Source organism: Babylonia areolata, chromosome 19, assembly GCF_041734735.1.
Source record: "Babylonia areolata isolate BAREFJ2019XMU chromosome 19, ASM4173473v1, whole genome shotgun sequence".
Classification (NCBI taxonomy): Eukaryota; Metazoa; Mollusca; class Gastropoda; order Neogastropoda; family Buccinidae; genus Babylonia; species Babylonia areolata.
In genome coordinates this window covers 35,263,696-35,284,821 of record NC_134894.1, presented here as the reverse complement: position 1 = coordinate 35,284,821, position 21,126 = coordinate 35,263,696, and the positions used below count along the sequence as shown (strand labels likewise).

At 41.8% G+C, this 21,126-nt stretch overlaps 1 protein-coding gene across 1 annotated transcript in view; it reads right to left on the bottom strand.

Annotated features, from left to right (window-relative positions):
• Positions 1-2,825: 2,825 nt before the first annotated feature.
• LOC143294289 (rho GTPase-activating protein 19-like) overlaps positions 2,826-21,126 on the bottom strand; it is a 27,002-nt gene continuing 8,701 nt past the window's right edge. Inside the window, exons 2-6 of the mRNA XM_076605724.1 lie at positions 8,881-9,820; positions 7,328-7,998; positions 6,565-6,642; positions 4,842-5,225; positions 2,826-4,159 (exon numbers count right to left, since the gene is read on the bottom strand). Coding sequence (XP_076461839.1) covers positions 4,073-4,159; positions 4,842-5,225; positions 6,565-6,642; positions 7,328-7,998; positions 8,881-9,577 — 1,917 coding nt within the window. The 5' untranslated portion in view covers positions 9,578-9,820 and the 3' untranslated portion in view covers positions 2,826-4,072. The remainder of the gene's footprint in view (positions 4,160-4,841; positions 5,226-6,564; positions 6,643-7,327; positions 7,999-8,880; positions 9,821-21,126) is intronic.

Here is a 21,126-nt window from a genome sequence, read left to right as displayed (position 1 = left end):
GAAGAAGAGATGGGAAGACAACATCCGGGGGTGGACAGGCTTGACGCTCGGTGACGCCCTGAGGAAATCAGAAAACCGTGAAGAGTGGAGAGGAGTGGTGGCCAGGTCAGCAGCGGTGCCCCAACGGTCTGAACCCAGACTACGGGAGAGGTGAAGGTGAAGGTGAATGTCGTACATAACGTGTCTTTAAACCTTTAGGTTAATGAACGTCTGAATTTGTCAGCAATCAGCTTTGCTAGTCTCCAAGTATCTAATCCATACTAGAGGATGGTTTTCACATTTACAGTGCGGGGTAAAAACGGTCATACACGTAAAAGCCCACTAGTGTACATACGAGCGAACGTGGGAGTTGCGGCCCACGAACGAAGAAAAAGGGAGCATGGAGGATGTTCGCCTACTTCTGTTAGCTCAACTGAACTTATAGCCTTTTTAATAAATGCCTATAAAATTTCGTTTCATTTGGTCACACTGACATCGAGTTTGGAAAATAAGAAAAAGACATGCCAGTCAGTTCTAAATTAAATCTTAATTATTTTGACCTGACATTTGTTTGCTGAATCTTTGAATCAGTTGAACGAGTCAACACGAACTCCCTGTCGAAGACGTGTATCTAGTTTAACAAGTCCAACCATACTGAAACATGAATTCAAGCACTTAAAATATGGTTCAATGATATCCAAACACAAAAGATCTTGTCCCATTATTTCCGCTCTTTCTCTCACTCACTTTAAAGACTCCCTGACTTTTTTTTCTGGTTGTCTGTAGCCAAAAGAATAATATCACGTTTTTTGTGTGTTTGTGTGTGTGTAAACCTGCACTTGTTTCCTCCTCCATCCATATTATATTTTGATCTGTTAGATCATTTGCTTCAGTTGTGGACAACATATCTTTGCGCCTGCAGCTATCCAAGTACCTTATAAAATGCAGCATTTCATTGTATCAGTTTATCTGATTCAATTTCCAGTGGCAGGCCACTCTTACTGTACACACCTTGTGACCTCCCTCACATCTTTAAATCTCCGACAAAGAATAAGGAGTAAAGATCACTTATTTACTTCGAACTGATTGTAATGTCATTCCATTTTCCTCTTAACTTTTCTCAAGTTATTTCTTTATCTTATTTCCTCCCTGTTTAGATTATCCCACTACCCTGGCTGTTTCAGGAAGTCATTGGATTGTGGTTTCCCTACAAGAGATTAAGACCACCACTAAATTTAAATGGTTTCTATGATCAACCATAGCGGATACTGCTCTGGTACTTATGGTGCCCATCCTGTTAAAAAATGGGAATCATTGTTTGAGCAATAAGCTTACAGTCAAAATGTCAGAAGTTCAAATCTAAACACTCAACGTAAGAATCAGGATAAATTAATGTGTTGCCATTTTCATGGTGTCATTATAGTGTAAGACATGTCCCTTCTGCCCTTGTCCCCGCCCCCAACCCCTCTTCACTTCCTGGAATGATTATCTCATGTTAGCCATATCTCTTCATAAAGGTGAGTGTCATCGTTAAATTTAAATACATGCACTAAGAAGTACTTGCTTGGCTCATTGGAAGACTCTAGACAAAAAACCTGGCATTTTCAAGTTTAGGAGCTTTCTTTCTGGTTTGCAACATATACCCTTCTTCATTGAAAGAGATCTCCCACATGCTCACTCCACAACTGAATTGTTTGGTTTATCTTTTCAACACTTTCTGGGGGAAAAAAACAAAGGATGCATGGATTCCTATTAGTCTGCCCCCTCCCCCCGCCGCCCCCCCTCCCCCCCCCCCAAAAAAAAAGTACTATACTGGCTGATGTATCATAAGGATGGTGGTGGTGAAAAAGTTTGTGCTAGGGCTTGTGATTAGTATGAATGAATGAAAGTTGTTCTTCTGTGATGCCTAATGTGAACTATGGAAGTGCTGCTCTTTGGCTTAATTCTTGTTGATATTTGATTTTTAAATGAACGATGATCTTTGTAGTTGCATTTCTTGTGAAGAGAGAGACAGAGTGAGAGGGGATGAGAGAGAGTGTATGTGTGCGTGTGTGTGCGCGTGGTGTGTGTGTGTGTGTGGGAGGGGGAGGGGGGGGGGTAGATGTGCAATGCGGTTTGGCTGACTGAAATGGAGAGGCACGTAAATTTCAGTAATCTTTATATTTGTATATAGCTATTCCCATTTGGTGCCATTTATCTTTTTATTTTCTATTCGTTTTATTTGTTTGTTGTTTTCTTCTTATGTTGGACATGTGCTGCTGCCAAAAAGAAAATCTCTGTACCAAAGTATAGACAATAAAGTTTGTGTATTATTTGTGTATTGTGATATTGTGATGTCACCTTGTAGTCAATTGTTTTTATAAAAACCTCTGTGCATGCCAGAATGCCCGTGAGTGATTTTGAGTCATGGAAAGAACAGGACGCTGACTTCCTGGCTGATTATGTGAACATTGCTGTGACAGTAACTGTGGATTGAAACACAACTGATGTGGACCAAAAAGAACGAAACGCCTTAAAAAGGTTGAATTATTATATTTGCACCACAACCACCCCTACTCATCTCCGGAGTGAGTGACAGGATCAGGAGTGTCACAGAGGTTGAAATACTGAGTTTGAGAGAGTGGGTCTGGATAGAGAGAGAGAGAGAGAGAGAGAGAGAGAGAGAGAGAGAGAGCATACATGTATTTTTCAAAGAGAAAATGAAAGACAGAATTAGATCATCTGCACATGCACACACATGAACATGCGCTGAGAAGCATACATCAACAAGCAAATTTACACAAGCACTCCATTATTTCTTCTTTCATGGTGTGTTTATATCATCCATGACAAACAAGTTCATTCTGTTTTAGTTGGGGGACTTGGGGGGAGGGTGGGGGGTTGGGGGGGGGGGGGGTGAGTGTGAGAGAAACAGAACTATTTGCTATGCTGTCTTAGTGATGCTCAGGACTTGAAAAAAGAAACCATCACTGATCATTAAACAAACATACAACCACTCTGACACAAATACACACACACAAACTGGTGCACTCAAAAAACAAGAAACAAGCATGACACAGAGGCATTCTTAAAAGCCATACCATGATACCTTGTGGAAAAAAACACACACAAAAAACACACTAAATATGAAAATCTCTGAAACTAAAAGCACAAAAACAGACACGCACACACAATCAAACACACTAAATACTTTAAACGCCATGGCTCATTATAACTATTACTATGTTTCAGAGGACAAACAGAAGAGAAAAAATAAAATAAAATAAAATAAAACAACAAATTAAAAAATCTTTTAAACTAATGCCAAAGCCTGAGTATATGTACAGAAACGGACACACACTCAAAATCAACAATCACAGAGAAGCATCCCTAAAAGTCATGGCTTGTTTTAATTAGGAGAACAAATGGAGGGGAAAAAATTAATAAAATAATTCTAAAATTCCCTAAAATGAAACCCGAAGTCACACATATGCATACATATGATGTTCAAAACTGACTGTTAAACTTGACTTCAAGCTATTCAATAGTTTGTCCGAATGCAGTGACGCCTCCTTGAGCTACTGAAACTGAACTGTCTTTCAAATATTTGCTGTTGAAACCGAGGGTGGCAAAATGTCTTTGAAATTTCTGCTGTCTAAAACCAAGGGGTAACAATGTCTTTAAAATCTTTGCCCTTTGGATCAGGCAGTAAGTTGAGTAACATCTTAAAACCTTTGTCCTTTAACAGTTCGAGCCAATGAAAGGCTGTGGGGTTGTTGTTGTAGGCGGTGGTGGGGGCAAAGGAGAATGGATGTAATATCTTTCACCCGTTTGCCTTGTAAACCAAGGTGTGACACACTGTCTTTCACATGTTTTGTCGCAGCAATCCAACACCCCAGCACACGCACACACATGTACACACAAGTGTAACTCGTAAAAAGGAATCCAAGGCCTCTTCCAAATTGAGCAAGTTTCACAGTCCATCACATGCTTCACAGTTTTGTTCATTCTGGGAAAACACCTCCTGACACAAGCAGGCACGTAATATATGTTATACAATAGATTTGGAATGTTGCAGAGAAAAGAGTCAAAATGAAGAGAGTGATTTTTAAGTTCACACTGAACTTTCCACTCGGATGGGAGAACAGGTGGTGCTTTCAAACTGAAGACATTGCCGCTCCCGTGATCTGGATCGGCGTCCCTAGAAAAAACAAAACCAAAAAGAACTGTAAATCATACAAGTTATGTATAGTCATAGATGTGGGCTTGTCTGTAAAATGCTGAAAATCTTTTCTTTTTTTTTTCTTGAATATTCAAAGTCTGACAGTTAAACAATGACTTTTATAATCAGGAACACAGACCCACTGCTACAATCTAAGTACAGTGTTAGACTATTAGTATTACTCAGAGTCAGAGTAGATCTGTTTATTTTTTTTGTGCAGAAAAATAAATTTATATGATGACTGTTTCAGTGTTTGCACCACAATAACATTTTAAATCTTTTTTTTTATGGAAAACAATTTTGGGTCAGTTCCAAGCTAAGTCCACCAACACTGAAGACTTGTTTGATGTTTCAACACTAACGTTGTAACAGGTTGTTGTCAAGGAATAGGGGAAAACAGAAACTGGGGAGACAATGAAAGAAAATAGGACTAGCATGAAAACGAAGAAAAAAAAAAGAAAAGAAAAAAACCAAAATAAAAACAAAAAACAAAAACAAGTTTACAAGAAAAACAAAACCCATGACAAAACAAATATTTTTAAAAAAATCAATTAAATTAAAAAAATAAAATCTAAAGCTTAGTATTGAAAATAATATTCAAACTTCAACAGCTGTGTTGGTCAACAAAACATGCAGAACTGTGCATGGGAATCTTCCTTACCTGGGGTGAGGACTGAGCACCAATGGTGAAAGAATCAACAGAGCCCGAGCATTTTGCAGGACTCCGAGCTCTCTGAAGTACCCTCTCGTGCAGGGGTGGTGCTGGAATGTACCCCATCTCGTTCTCAGTGCTTGGCAAGGGAGCAGACTGCTTCTCATTCTTGGCATCAAGGGCAGAGGCCACAGGGGCATCTTCTTTGGGTTCTTTGTGCATCACCTTTGGAGGGGTGACATCCACACCAACGACGGCACTAGGAAGACATGATGGCAGGGCAGATGAAAAAGGCCGGGGCGAGTCAGCGCGTCTTTTGATGGATTTGCGCGAACCGGGCTGGCCATTTGCGACGCTGGTACTGTCTGAAGATGCGTCCTCAATATCAATGTTCTGAAACAGATGGTTAAAATAATATATCACTGATGATGGTAATCATGATGATGACGATGATGTTATGTGACCAATGAAACTTTCATGCATGTATACATCAAATGAGTTAAAGTCATGTGATTCATTCATCCATCTATAGTCACACGCATAGTACTAGACATGGTTGTTGGTACCCATCAATGAAAAAAACAGAACAAGTGAAAACCCTTCGTCTTTCAGAAGTGGCATGCCAAGTCACAAACTGCTACTTTAACCAAACTATGATGATCACTATGCAAAGGGATTCTTATTTACGTCAAAGTATATTAAAAAAAAAAAAAAAAAAAAAAAAAAAGTTTCCATAGTTGCCAATCTGTGAATATCATTTCAAACAAAATGTGAGTTGTGGGGTTTCACTGGTCACCAATTAAATTTTATTACCTATAAGAACAATAAATCAGGAATCAAAGATCTTGATGAAAAAAAAAACAAAAAAAAACAAAACAAAAAAAACAAACGCTTCATGGCCTTTGCAACCTTGATCTTCTGACAGTATGAACCAGGGTACTTGTTACATTGAATCAATTCAAATGGAAATAGGGAGTTCGGAAGTTTTGTTTGTCAACAAATTATTAGACTTTAAGAAAAATATTTACCCTAATAGTACAAGGAACAGCTTTTCCTCTTCTGATTATTAAGCATGATAGAATTCTAACTTTAAATCATTGTGTGTAGTTTGAATTAAAAGCCAGACACAGCAGTTCATTTTGCTCAAGTTTGTTGAAAATTGTTTTCCGGGATTTTAATATAACAAAAGTAACATACTAAATCATGTGCTTTGACTAACTCAGAAATGTCTCTCTCCCCATCACGTTTATATCACCCAAGGTTTGCTCTGAGAAGAATAAAGGCAAAACTTTGAAACTCTGCATGCCATTGCAGCTATCATTATCATAAAAAAGACATACTATCTGTGTAAATTTTGTCCTAGTAAGTTTGAAAAACAAATTTATCAAAATTTGACAGCCAAATCAGTAAAACCAACAGCATAAAGCTTTCATACCCCCATCTTCAATTCCAACTATCAGATCTGATAATATAACTATTGTAGATTTAGCACAAACCTAGTAATTATCATGGCCTTCAGTTCAGTTTCATGGCAGCCTGTGACTCGGCCAAATCTATTTTTATATACTTTTTCATTAAAAAAAACAACAACTTTTCTTACCCAAGTCCTTACTCCCGATCAAAAAGATTCAACATTTGAGAAATGGACATTTATACTTAAGTATCTTGCCATTTAAATCCTTTTACTTTAACAATGTCTATCAGGAGCACATCAGATATATGACCGACTTACCACAACTGTCATGGTTCCACCAAGGTCCAAAGCGGCAGCAGGATGTTTGCTCTTATTCTTGAATATGGGCAGGCGCTTCTGTAGGATACAGAGTATGGCTTTTAGTTTTATGCCATCACTGCTTGTCATGTATTCAATTCTTCAAACAAAATGTCTGACATCATCATTATCATCACAAATCAATAAATCATGATAAGAAAAAGTCCTAAAAGTCGATCATGGACTGTTAACATTTTTCTTCATAACCAAAATGACAGTAGCTCTGTTGTTAAAAAAGAAAAATATAGATCTACAGACTGAAGGTGGTAGGGAAGAGAGGCTGAGAGGGGAGAACAGAACATTTGAAGGAAAGAGTACCTTTTTCTTTGTCCAGAATACAAATAAACATCATTAGAGATATATATCTTAACCCTATCACCACCTATGTTGTATTTCAGCACCAGCCAGGTAGAGTAACGATGTCACTGAAATGTGACCAGATCATGGGTGTGTTATCAGCAAACCTGTTCATTTTTGGTGGTAGGATACGTTGTATTTCAAACGTGGCACAGGGAATCCCCAGCTATTCATAGATACCATTTTTTTTGGTGCTTCTAGTGCCAGGGAGTGTTGCACCCTAAATTGATGGTGAAAGGGTTAAAAAGAAATAACCAACCAACAACAAAAATTGAATAAACAGAATGTGTGTATGTGTGTGTGTGTGTGTGCGCGCGAGTAGTTAAAGAAGGTGAAGAGGGAAACGGCAGAAAGAAGAGAAGATTACCCTAATGGAAGTCCCAAGGCTCTTGCTGCGGAAGTGCTTGCGAGGCGTGTCCTGGTGCTTGCCAGGGGTGCCCGCAGAGCCTGAAGGAGTGGATGGGTCCGCTGCCACCATCACCGTCACATCATTCAGCTGCTTGGACAACTTCCGCTTCTGTCGCTCTGGCAGAGACTGGATGTGGGCCTGCAGTTTGGCCAACTCATGTTCCGTCATGTCACGACTGGCCTCCGAGCGCGCCGAAAAGGTGAGGGAGGTGTGGACTGGGCTGTCCTCATAAACGGTCCTGACAGGTGTGCACGGCTGTCTCGCATCAATGGGCATATTACACTCCACTTCGAGGAACTTCTCAACATCTCGACTGAACTCGACAGGGATGTGGAAGATCCTGGAGCTGTTGTCAATCATGAACTTTACAGCTGCTGTGGCCTGGACAATGCAGCTGTTGAAGAGAACTGCATTCTCCTGCAGCTGTTTGCTGCACAGCAGGTGAGGGGTGAACACCATGGCCAGAGCAGCAGAGTCCATTTTGTTGGCCTTTTCCTTGGCCACAGCTCCCAGCAGGGGCAGAAGTCGCTGGAAAATGTCAACGTTGGTTTGGGGCAAGTGCAGCATCAGCAGCTGCATCACCCGCAGGCAGCGCTGCCCTGCTGATTCTATCCCATTGGTAGTCAGTGCTGGGGAGGGGGAAAACATATTTTTAAATTCAATACAGTCATTATCACTTACATTATGTATTCTATGGATCCACATCTGTTTCTTCCATGCATGTCGGTGTAAATGTGTGCGCGCATGCATGTGTGTGTGTTCTTGTGTGCTTTTGTGTCTGACATGTTAGTGCAAAGCACTTTCAGATGTTGAAAATGCTATGTGTACTCCTATAATCATTATCAATATTATTAATAGAACTATTAATAATAAATGGAAATAGACTGTAATTGTAAACAACTATCCCTTTCACTACTGCAAAAACACAATGGATAGCCCATTGTTCTTCTGATTTAAAAAAAAATTAAAAAAATGAAGGGGTGGGGGGAACATTTGAATAATTTCCAATGTAGAAATATACATTTGAATATGAAAACAGGACAAGAAGAAGAAAAAAAGATGAGATTATGTTTACAAGCATTTGAACCTGCCTTTACTTATCTAACACATGAACTTGAATATCAGTGTTTATCACCAATACTCCAAGAACTCTGAAACCATGTTTATTCTTCTAGTCGCAAACATTTTATGACCTTTGTGTTAATTAGATAACTAAATAAATTTGTTTACTGTTTTCTCATAAGTTCTAGTCCAGCGTTGCTGTAAGTCTTGGTAATATCAAAACCACCATGAAAATAGCAGTATTTTTTATTTCAGTTCAAGATCCATCTAGGTTTACAAATGTGTGTAATTTCTCACTTCTGAAGCCACATTGTAAACACACATACACACACACACACATACACAAACAGCTGCTGCAGCTAAGAGTAACTTAGACAAATGAATGACAAGAAAACTGCAACCTATACCATGAGCAGAAAACGCAATGGGACACACATTCAGATACTGACCAATGGCTTGGTTAAAAGCCTCGAAGTGCTTGGCCAGGAGAAGAGGCTCTGGCAGGTCTCGCAGGAGGTTCTTGAGGACTGTGGCCCGGTCATGGGTCATGTAGGTACTCAAGTCGATGCTGCTGTCTTCCAACAACTTTTGCTGTAACTCACTCATGCGTGAGAGTTGTCCAGAAATGCGAAACAAGCCTTGTACCTTCAGTTCGCATTCTCTTTCAAGTGACTTAATCAGCAGGCTGACAGCAGTGACCGTTTTACGGCTGGCTTCCAAGCTGCCACTTGTGTCTTTATTATTTTTGGTCCCGTGGAAAGGGGAGGTGAATCTCTTCAAAGATGCCTTTGTGCGGCTTCTAATGGAAGCCTTGTTTTTGCTGACACCATTTATAAGCTCATCAAGCTTGTCGTTACCAAGTTCTAGGCGCCGGCTGATGTGACTGATCACAAGCTCTTCAAAGTGCTCAGGTGCTACAGTTTTCATTAAACAAGCCCGGTGCTGAGATTTTATGACTCTACATGTCTTGGAATTCACAGTGGTACTTGGAGTCTCATGTTCCGGGCAACTGGTAGGGTTGATGGTGACGGACTTAGTTTCTGAACAGCTGGTGGGATTCATTGTGATGGACTCAAATTTTGAATCTGAGCAAGTCTTGGGATTCATGGTGGCAGACTCAGATTCTGGACAAATGGTGGGATCCATGTGGTGGTCTCATAACTAAGTATTGGGGTTCACAGTGGTCAATTCTGGACAACTGGTAGAGTTCACAGTGGTGGACTCAAGATTCTGTGTAAGTGTCGGGAATTAGTGGTAGGCTCAGGTACTGGACAAGTGTCAGGATTCACAGTCACAGACTGATAAACAATTGTTGAGATTCACATTGGTAGGCTCATGTGCTGGACAAAAGCTTAAGTTCACATCAGCAGGTTCACCACTGGACAGCATCTGAGGGTAAAAAAGGGGGTAATTTAGATGTGTAAAGAAGAACTGTTCACAAGCAATATAAAAACAGTAAAATATGATTTTCTCACTCAAATCTTTGTTTCTTTAAAAAAAAAAAAAAATCAGATGATGTGAATCTGATAAAATAAACATGATTTTGTCCCAAAATGATTTCAGGAATCTGATAAATTACATATATAACGCAAAGAAACTGATTTTAGGTCTAAATTAGTAAATAAGATAATCTTTTAACACACAGTATTTCAGTTTAACATCCACAATTTTACTTTGATTTTGAAGCAGTACTTTTTTTGGGGGGAGGTCAATTTCAGACTTTTAGTCTCAAATGAGGCAACAAAGTGTGCAGACTGATAGGGTAGTGCTAAATTACTATCTACCATATATGCAACACCACACCTGCTTATTAAACAAAAATTGGGGGTTAGGGGGAGCAGATGCAGCCTGACAATACATTTGGTTTAAACATTTTTCAATATCAAGACAGAAGGCGAAATACAGTGTTCAATTAAGAAAACGTGAGCAACAACAAGCCTGAGCTTGTATCGTGCTCTTTCATGTGTCACAAACAATAAACAAATGCAATGATGATAGTACACATAACATTTGATAATGAAAAGAAAGTTTAAGTGCAAGACAAAACAAACAAACAAACAAAAAAAAAGAAAACATTATTACTACTACTGCAACTACCACTGACAACAACAATATTATTAACAATACATTTACCTAATGCGCTAAGCAGGCCTCTGGAATCTACTATTGGTGTGTATAATTATATTAGAACAAGAGGCAAAGCCTTCAAGACTCACTTGTACTTCACGCTTTATCCAGTAAAGGAATCATGAGAAGATAAAGTCATTAAAAAATCGTTAAAATGTTCTGTATTGAATACGATATATGAAATAAGCTCGAGAGAAAAAAAAAAAAAAAAAAGGCATGGGGAACAGAATAGAACCACAAATGTTCAGTTCCAAAGCTAGCAGACTAATCCCCACTGCTGCGGCGCATCTGACATCTAATGCCTACATTTAATACTTAAGGCAATGTTGTTTTCTTCTTCGTGCGATAAATAAACGTCACTATATTGGACGTAAATAGCACTTTTCAAAGCATGCTTTTTGTGTGTTTTAGTATATCTCCATAATTCTTTTATTTTTGGGTAAAGGAGACATTCAAGCACATCGGAGCCCATCGCAATACATAGTAGATCTCTAGATCTGCATGAACCAGTCTACAACGGGCAGAGAGAACGATCAATTCAATTGTTCATTTATAATCATTCCAGTTATTCAGTGCCCACTTTAGTATATTTGTGTGCAGTAAACACGTCGATGGTGTAGTTAGTATTGTTTATGTGTCCTGTACATAATTTGTATTTCTTTCCTTTTAACTGTAAACAAGAAAAACGAGGTTATGTTCTCTTCTCATCAAACACTTCTTACAACTCAGTGGGGTGCGGTTTTGAGTATTTTCGTATTTTGGAATGGATCTCAACGAAATAAACTGTAGCTGGTCCGGAAATACAGCTTAATTCGGGAAACCTACAACCAATTATTGGTATGACAGTGAAGATTTTTTTCACACTATGTTTTAGCCAAATTTGGTATTGGCAGGCAAAGTCTTTTTCAGAGAAAATGGCAATGTTAAAGTTTACCACGGTCACACATACATACAGTGACACACACACACACACACACACACACACACAACTGAACACCAGGTTAAAACATACATTGTTTACACAAGTGAGTCAATAAAAGGAAATAAAATACAATCAAAATGTACAAATTCAAATGAAATGAAAATGAAAGATACACAGAAGACAATACAACAAAATGATAAAAAAATGGGCGACATTCAGCAAACTTGTGCACACTCACACATGTGTACAGAGTCACAAAAGTGTGCACATAGTGTGCACACAACACATATGAAATAGTTTCCACTGTAATTTAACTAAGTCACTGCAATTGTACTCAAAATAATTGGGGTCTGCTCAAAACCTAGACTGATACAGGTGATGGATGAGACAATCAATACGCTTATACACTTAAATGGTTTTTACTTAAATTGTTTCAGCAAATTTTTCATTTAGAAGTGACACTGAAAAGCTGAGCACTTTTGATATTGTCATATATTTACATGTACACATACACACCTGTGTGCGCATGTGTGTGTGTGTGTGTGTGTGTGTGTGTGTACGCGCGCGCGCGCACTTTCTACACTGGTTACTGAGAATAGGATAAAGAATATAATTCAATGTTATTACTTAAGCCTATTTTCGCTTTTCTCTCTCTCTCTCTCTCTCTCTCTCTCTCTCCCTGGTTACCCCTCCTAAATTCGTTTGATCAATACACACCCACATACCCCTGCTTTGCTATGTTTACTGTACGAACACTCAAATTAGCCATTTCAAAGCAAAGTTAATGACACAACTCTGATGGTTTTCCATTGGGATTCTTGCTTCAATACCTTCCAAGAAACCAAATCTCTCTCTAATTAGATACAAAGATTTCCGAACTGCTGCTGCTTCTTCTGCGTTCGTGGGCTGCAACTCCCACGTTCACTCGTATATATGCGAGTGGGCTTTTACGAGTATGACCGTTTTTTAACCCGCCATGTAGGCAGCCATACTCAAATCCGAACTGCTCATTGCCGTCCCTGCATCGTGGAAGCACTCTAACCACCACCCGTGTCAACAGAAGCGTGGGAAAGCCTGTCCGGATGGCTTTTGTTGGGGGCAGGAAAATCCCCACCCCCCACCCCCCCTTTAGCGGTTACAGTCCTTTCGATTACAGCCCCTAGTGTTTACAGTCTGATTCTCACTCTTGACAGTCACAAACTCTCCCCTCCCCCTCCGCCCCTCTCTCGCCCCTCTCCCGCACACCACCCACCCCGCTACAACACATACCCCCTTTCTCACCTCCATTACTTCCACGTCTGTCTCCCACCAGACAAAAGGAGTGGCCTAATTATCCCCCCCAGCCTCCAACCTTGGCAATGATCACCTCCCGAGGAAAACTTCGGGGGCTGCCTTTTCACCCTCTCCCGTCAGGGGGTGTGAACGGGAGCGCCATGGCAATTGACTGTTTACCTCTTTAGTCACGTCGGCAATCCCAGTCGGGTACTTTTGCCTCCATTCAACGTAGTCCAACTTCAAGTCTACGACCCATGGATCGTCTAGACGACGTCCAGACAAACAGCTGTTACACGGGGAAAAGAAATGGGGAGCAGGTCATGACTACGACACCTGTACGTCTGAGTCTTTCCTCAGTCTTTGCTCTCTACCCCCCCCCCCCCCCCCCCACACACACACACCCACACACACCCACCCCCCACCCCTACCCCGCATCCCTCAACTCCCCCAGAAAACAGGTCTACTTCCTGTGGTTTTCGCACTGCTCATTCGTGAAGAGTATGATGTTCGGAGTTCGATAACGACATTGCCCTTGCTAGGAGGTATGTACTCCTCCCAACCACCCTACCGCCCCCCTCTCAAAACACAGACAGACATGTGCATATGAGTTGGATTACAATATAACGAATGCATGCACACACACACACACACACACACACACACACACACACACACAGAGCGTAGTTATAATTTATTGTGACTCCCGTCCTAAACTGGCCCACTCGCGTACGTGAAATTTCGCGTGCCAGTATGCCGTTCAAACAGTATATTATACAGGTGGTTGAGATCAGCAGTATTCTATCCCTATCCATAAGACATTGACTGATTGAGAGGTGGTCTCATTCGGGTGAGACTATTAACCGAAGTCTCGTGTGTAACATGCCTTTATCGCACGTAAACGAACCCACGGCAACAAAATCATTGTCCTTGGCAAAATTACATAGAAAATTCCACTTAAACAGGAAAAAAATTACACCTGCAGGTTAAAAAAAAAAAAAAGAAAAAAAAAAGGGGTGGTGGGTGGCGCTGCACAGTACCGACGCGCTCTCCCCAGGGAGAACAGCCCGAATTTTACACAGAGAATTCTGGCTGTTATGACAGAATACCACAATACTATACAGTCTACACAGTACATAGCATCACCATTCCAAATCAAGCCGCAACAACATCTCAGAGCCAGAGAGAGAGAGAGAGAGAGAGAGAGACTGGGCACAACTACATGGATATATATATACGTGTGTGTGTGTGTGTGTGTGTGTGTGTGTGTATGTGTATGTGTGTGTGTGTGTGTGTGCGCGCGCGCAAGTAGTAATGCCATTGAGATTAGTATTAGCGCAATTGCAAGCTTCTGAAAATAAAGAACCGCCTTCACAGATTCGTCCAGAAATATATCAGTCTTATGAGATAAAGCATACTTTGTTCCCCCCAAAAAATTAAACAACAGACTACACTTACAAAATGCATTTGCTCGTCAATTCGCTTTTTTCCGTTTTCTTTTTATAGAAAGCTCAGGGCATCAAAGGCTTCATTCCACAGCTACATTCTCATTCTCTCTCTCTCTTTTCGACAATATGTTTATCCCAAAGTTAAATGAGCACCTCTGGGGAAGAAAGACAGGCTTTTAGCAATACTTTACCATCTGAGCCGAAGCTGACTTTGTCCACCTCAATCCAAGCATGTACACTCAAATCCAAGCATGTGCAAAGGTTTGTTCAAAAGAACAATACCATCACAGACGTAAGGAAAACAAAAATGCTCTCTCGAACACACACCTGCAAAGCTGTTGATGTTAACAAAATTCTCCAGTTTGTACAACACGTGAACTTGCCTCCACTGGTCTCAAACACGCTGCTATGTCAGGAAGAAGAGAGAAGAAAACTTCACTCACACAAGTTCCACTGGGATCGAAGTCGCTCCACTGTTACACGGTATCGAAATGTAGCCAGCCCAACGAGTCGGCTTCCTAAGTAACGGACCACACAAGCCCAGGGCAAACTCAACACGGGCCAACCGAAAGCCAGACATCTGTATACAAAGACAGCCTTGGCATTCATTGGTCCACAACCCCCCGACGATTGAAGGGTGTCGTAAACTGGGCCCAGGAAGACACCCCCACCTGGGCTGACAATAACAATGGAGGGGGCTGATTACTTTGCCACGTGTGTGTTATCATGGGAGGAGGGAGGTGGCGGGTGGCGGGGGGTTGGTGGGGGGTGGGGGGGGCGTGGGGGGGGGGGGGGGGGGTGGTGGCGAACAAAGGCTTTCAGGTTCCCTTCACTTCTTAAGCCCCCTACCCCATCCCCAACCGGGGTTCCCCTCTCATTACTCTTGTGTGCCATCGAAGTGAAGTGTGCCTAGTTGTCTTGTGTCCTCTCGAAACGTGCCAAGTTTTCTTGTGTCCCCTCGAACTGAGCCAAGTATCCCAGTGTACAAGTTCGCCATGCTTGCGGGCCTCAAACTTTCTCCCGGTCCATTCTCTCTTCCCTCTTGAGCATTATCAAGGTGTGTAACCAGGCCTGTGGGTTCAAACTCCATCCCAACATTGTCACCACCACTTGATGCAAAACAGTTCTGTTTACAATGATAACAAAGGGGTAAGACGGGGTTTCACTCCCTCAAGCCTGGGACTGAAAATGAGCGACATGAGGGAGAACAGTGTAATTTTAAAAGTCTTTATTAAGTGCTTGTGTTAACTGGATAACTTTATAACACTGCTTTTTAACTGTATCTCAGTGTCACATGTTTTTGTGTACTTCCCTTTAACTCTCCTTTCCACTTGGCACTCACGTAAATGTGTTAATGGGTGGGAATAGAAGGGGATTTGCCCCCTTATATGTTTAGGAGACATGCTTCTTGCACATGCATTTTTTAGTATTTCTATGTGTTGATGACTTATGTCCACTGACGCAACATCTAGACTTGTCATTTCTCTCATTCTCTCTCGCCTTGACTACTGTAACTCTCTACTGTCTGGTTTGCCTGCTTCATCCATTCAGTCCCTTCAGCGCATACAAAACTCTGCTGCCCGACTCGTCCTCAGAAAGAAAAGGTCTGAGCACATCACTCCTCTTTTTGCAACATCTCCACTGTCTCACACCGAATAAAGTACAAGATCAGCACTCTATGTTATAGATGCATTGAGAAAACTGCCCCTTCCTATCTCTGCGGCTGCCTTCACCTCTATACTCCATCTCGCTCACTACGATCGGCTTCGGATCCACTCTGTTTACGCATACCCAGATTCAAACACTCGACTGTTGGCCGCCGTTCTTTCTCTGTCTCTGGACCCTGCGATTGGAATGAACTTCCTCTTTCGCTTCGTCAAGTCTCCACACTCAGCTCTTTCAAGTCTGGCCTTAAAACCCACCTCTTCCCAAAATAGCCTCCATTGCCTGCCCTTCCTTGTCTTTAGTTTCTAAAGTTTTAGAGTTATGCATGCGTGTGAATGACTGGTGCGAAAGCGCTTTGATTTGTCTCTGCACAAGATTCAGCGCTATATAAATACCATTATTATTATTATGACTTTGTAGTGGACACGTGACAACTGGCGACCGCAAACCCGATGATGTCCAAAAGTTGGAACGGCCATGACTATATCTGGTTGTAATAAAACTCTGTCTCCAATGGGGATGTCATCGTAATTTAGCACTCACGGGAGTTACTTGAATTGCCCTGTGCCCACTTTTACAATGCTTCAATTTTCTTCCACAACCAACTTAACTGTCTTTCCCCTCTTTTACGAGACCTTAGCATTCTTCCAAAACAAAACTTAATTGCCTTGTTCCTCTTTTACGAAACTTCAATTTTCTTCGAAAACAACCTTCAGTTGCTTTGCCCTCTTTTAGGAGACCTTAGTTCTCTTCCATAACGACCTCTTGCATTTCATACAACTCTTTTCCACTTTCACTTCTTGGGTTCAGCTGCACGGTAGGAGAGATTCTCAGGTGGAGTATATAGCTTCTGACAATTTCCTGAGGCCGGGTCTGCAGATCAGTTATTGGCTGTTGTTTCTTGGCAGCGTGGAACAAAAACAACACCTCCTTTCATTCATTCATTGTTGTTCTTCTAAGTGCTACTACTACTACTGTTATATAATATTACGTTTCTTTCCAACACCCCAACTTGGTCATTGCTGAATGATTATCAGTTAACAGCTTTTCTTCTTTGTTTTTCGTGTTTTATGTTTTGAAAATGTGAACAAAGAAACCATCACAATATTTTGATATAAGCACATCAGAGTGCCTTGATAAATATGTCACTCCCAACGTGTTACATATCTTCTGCCGTGCAGTTGTGTTCATTGATATTTGTCTTTTATTCCTGTCACTCCATGATTAAATTTTTGACGTGAACTTTACGAGAGAGAGAGAGAGAGACGTATGGTGAGACTGACAGAAATGAAACATTGACGTAGCTCAGTTTGCGTTCGGCGATAAGGTGGCCCCCGCACTGACGTAATACCCAAGACGATAGTGTACCGGTGTGCTCACTGCTCTGCATGCCAACGTGTGAGAGAGAGAGAGAGAGAGAAGCGCACAATGTAACTGAAGAAAAACTGTCTCCGCCGTTTGCAGTTTGCTGGTGCACACACGCGCAGGCACGCAAACACACTCTTTTGCGTACGCATACACGCAGACACATTGACATAGCGCGCAGACACACACACACACATACTGGTCCACACAATACCCATCCTCGACTTCACTCGCTCAAAGGGACTTTGGCACTTGGGGCTGACCGTCATGACAACTGACTACCGGAGCGTGAAAACCATCAACGATCACTAGAACAGTTCACATGTAAAAACTCCCCCCTCTCCCACCTTCGAGCAACAACATTCTGCCAGGGGTTACTGTACGTCAATATTGACAAGTACCAAGATAATTATTGGTCAGTGTAACGGTTCGCCAAACATTTGATTCAATTTGAAACGTTCTTTCACCAGAAGCACCACACTGTTTCGGGTAGCTCAACATTCCGCCTTTATTTTCTTCTTTTTCTCCTTTCTCTTTCTTTTTTAAAAACAACAAACCCACTTTCTCCTCATGACGTCATGGTAATGACGGTGTGAATGGCGTCTTCTCGCTCACCGCCGGGGGGTGGCGTCAGTTTCAGTTCAGTGCTTTGATGTGTCAGTCCCCTCCGAGAGAACCTAACAAAACAACCTGTGAGACACGTGTGTGTGTGTGTGCGTGGAGAAACGAGGAGGCAGGGAAAGGGTCTGGATAGGAAGTCAACACTCCTTTGGTGAAGTTCTCCGCCTCAAGGCATTCACTTCGTGAACAGAGGAAAAGGAGGCATTGGAGTTGTGTGGGAGTTGAGTGGGGTGGGCATTGGGGTGAGCAAGAAACTTAGAAAGACCTCTTTGATCTGCAGAGGCGGTCACCGGCTCTGTGCGTTGCGTGCGTGCGTGCGCGCGCGTATGTGTGTGTGTGTGTGTATGAGAGAGAGAGAGAGTGTGTGTGTGTGTGTAAATGAGACAAACAGGATTCCCACCCACACGCCCTCCACAACTTCAAAGACACTGCGCCATGTATCAGCTAAGACCGCTTGCTGCTTTTGCGCATCTCTCTCTCTCTCTGTATTGGAGACAATGAGTCTCAAGTGAAAGATAAATGTACAAAATGAGAGAGATGCTATGCCTAGAAGAGGAGGCGACGATGGAGAGAGAGAGGGGGAAAGAAGAGAGACATAAAGGGAAAGCAGAGACAAAGAAAGAGAGATAATGCAAGACAAAGAATGGGAAGCCCCAAAAGAGACACCTTGATACAATGACAGAGACAGAGAGAGACTGACAGACAGCGAGAGAAAGTGAGACGGGTGTGTGGAGCAGTGACAAAGAGAGAGTGGGGAACAAAGAGTGGGGGTGAGGGCGGCGGCGGAGGAAGAGGTTGGGGCGGGGGAGGAGGGGAGCTGTACACAGAGAGAGAGAGAGCAGCAGCAACGCTCCTGTCCCCATGCCCTCCTTCAACTTAATTCGTATTTGGAGACCATCTTGCCCTGTCCCACAGTGGCCGGAACAACATATGGACCGCTGCTGTGAAAGGACAAAGAATACAACGCTGTGGAAAACCTGATCCTGCTTGAAGGGCACAAACCAGTAGCTCGTGAATTCAGCTCTGCAACTATCTTATCTGTCCTACTAAACCACTTGGCGTGGAGCGTTCCCAGTCATACCACAGCTGTTTTCTGTTATCATGATATGGTTCGTATGGGCCACATGGCCATAACCATACAGTTACCTACACATGTGCACTGCAGTTCGCCGGCGCCATCGATAACAGCTTGAGAACATTGGAAAACTTTTATACCGCGGGTATTCTGGTCTCTTGAAATAATTATTTTGTTCCCAGTTGTCTTGTTTTGTAGTGGTGCTCTTACATGGTAGGTTTTGCACGCTTTAGCTTGTCCCCCACAAACCGTACTCTCACCTTCCCTTTCTCTCTACACGGGGTTCTGTCTGAAGTTTACGACACATGCATGCTTGCGTGTGGTCTGGGGAATCAACCTTAAAAAAAAAGAAAACAAAGAAAAAAGGGATCAATAGAATGGCCATCTATTTCATCTTTTCTCAAAAGATCCATCCATACAGACTTGACTGTATTTGATGACTGTTACTTTTTTTCTTTGTCTCTATTGATTCACTGTGTCGCCTGAAGGTTTTAGGTAGATTCACTTTGTGTGTGTGTGTGTGTGGTGTGTGTGTGTGTGTGTGTGTGTCTGTGTGTGCGCGCGCGCGCTCGTGTGTGGTGCGGAACTTTTTTTGTGCTGTGATTATGTGGGAGATGAATTTTTCACTTCCGAGTCGTTTTTTTCCACACACCCACACACACCCCCCCCCCCCACACACACACACATATATATATATATATATATATATATATATATACACACACATACAATTTCTGTCTTTAAAATGTTATATCTGTGTTTGATTTAAAACGCAGTAGCCTGCTCTTGAAAGCGGGGAACCGTACAATATAAGCCTCTCTTTTATTATTATTGCTGTCATATTATAATAAACGAGTCGAGATCTTGGGTATCCGCGTAAATAATTATATAATGCATTCACATTTTTCATCTGCCCGGGTTGTGTGTGTGTGCAACGCATCGATGTTCCACTCGCTGAACACTTCAAAATCCCCCCCCCCCCCCCCCCCAAACCCATCCTACTGAACACTCCCCGTTTCGCTTTCAGTCTTTGCGGAGAGCCACTGTATACCGCCACCCTGAAGCATCAGATCGAGATAACGGAACATGTGACAGCTTTTTCCACTTTGTGGGCATAACATGGGACGGGAAAGAACAGGAGCGTTCTCCAACTGCCCCCATCTGTTGTCCTTTCAATAAACGTCAAATCGGCGGTGCGACGGGTCGGCAGCAATCAAGCTGTGTCTGAATTTTACAGCTCTCTCGGGCACGATTACCCTTCTACGAGACGTGTTTCGTTGTTGGACGGCGAGCGTACGGACAATCTGATTCTGACGAACTGTTCGCAGTTGAAGATTACACAACTCGGACGGGGAGAGGGGTGAGGGTCGAGATGGGGCCTGGGGGATCATAAAAGCCTGTATGAAGAAGCAATATTCGTACATCGGCGTAGCAGGAAAACAGCTTATTAGTAACACATTGGGTATACATGTAACCTGCTGTCTAAATTTATAAAATCAACTGAATATAGTTATATAGTTCTTTCGTCAAGTATCGTCGTCGCATAAAACTTAACTGACAGTACACTTTATGATGTTTTACTTGCCCTTACAGTACTTACAGTACCTTGTCATGACTAAGAACAAAAAAAGTCGATTAGTTTGTTTTGTTTTGTTTTTGGTTTTTGTTGTTTTTTAAGTTCGTCACAAAACTGTCACATCTAAAATAACATATAAAATAATAATAAAATATATTTTAAAAAATTTAAAAGCATACCAAAAAAAAACCCCACAAAGTCAAACTAAAATCACAGTTCATGACACATTCATGGGTGGAAATGACATGAAAGAAGAAAAGTTGGGGTCCAGGCAGGGTATAAGGGCAGAGGGGAGGAAGGTGGGAGAATCGGGGGATGGGGGAATGCCTCCTGAAGCTGAACTAGAAAAACGGTTTAAAATGCATTTGGAAGGCTCTCCAGCAATCAAAAATGGAAAATTTCATATAAGAAGTATTCAAAACAAGGTGCGTGATGAATCACTATGTTTTATCTATAATTTGGCACACATAAACTGAAAAACAACACAAACATGACATTGATAAAGATCTTGAATAAAAAGTTTAATACGTGTGTGTGTGTGTGTGTGTGTGTGTGTGTGTGTGTCTGTGTGTTCAATACAACTCTGTGTGTATGTGAGAAAGAGAGACAGACAAAGAAAAAGAA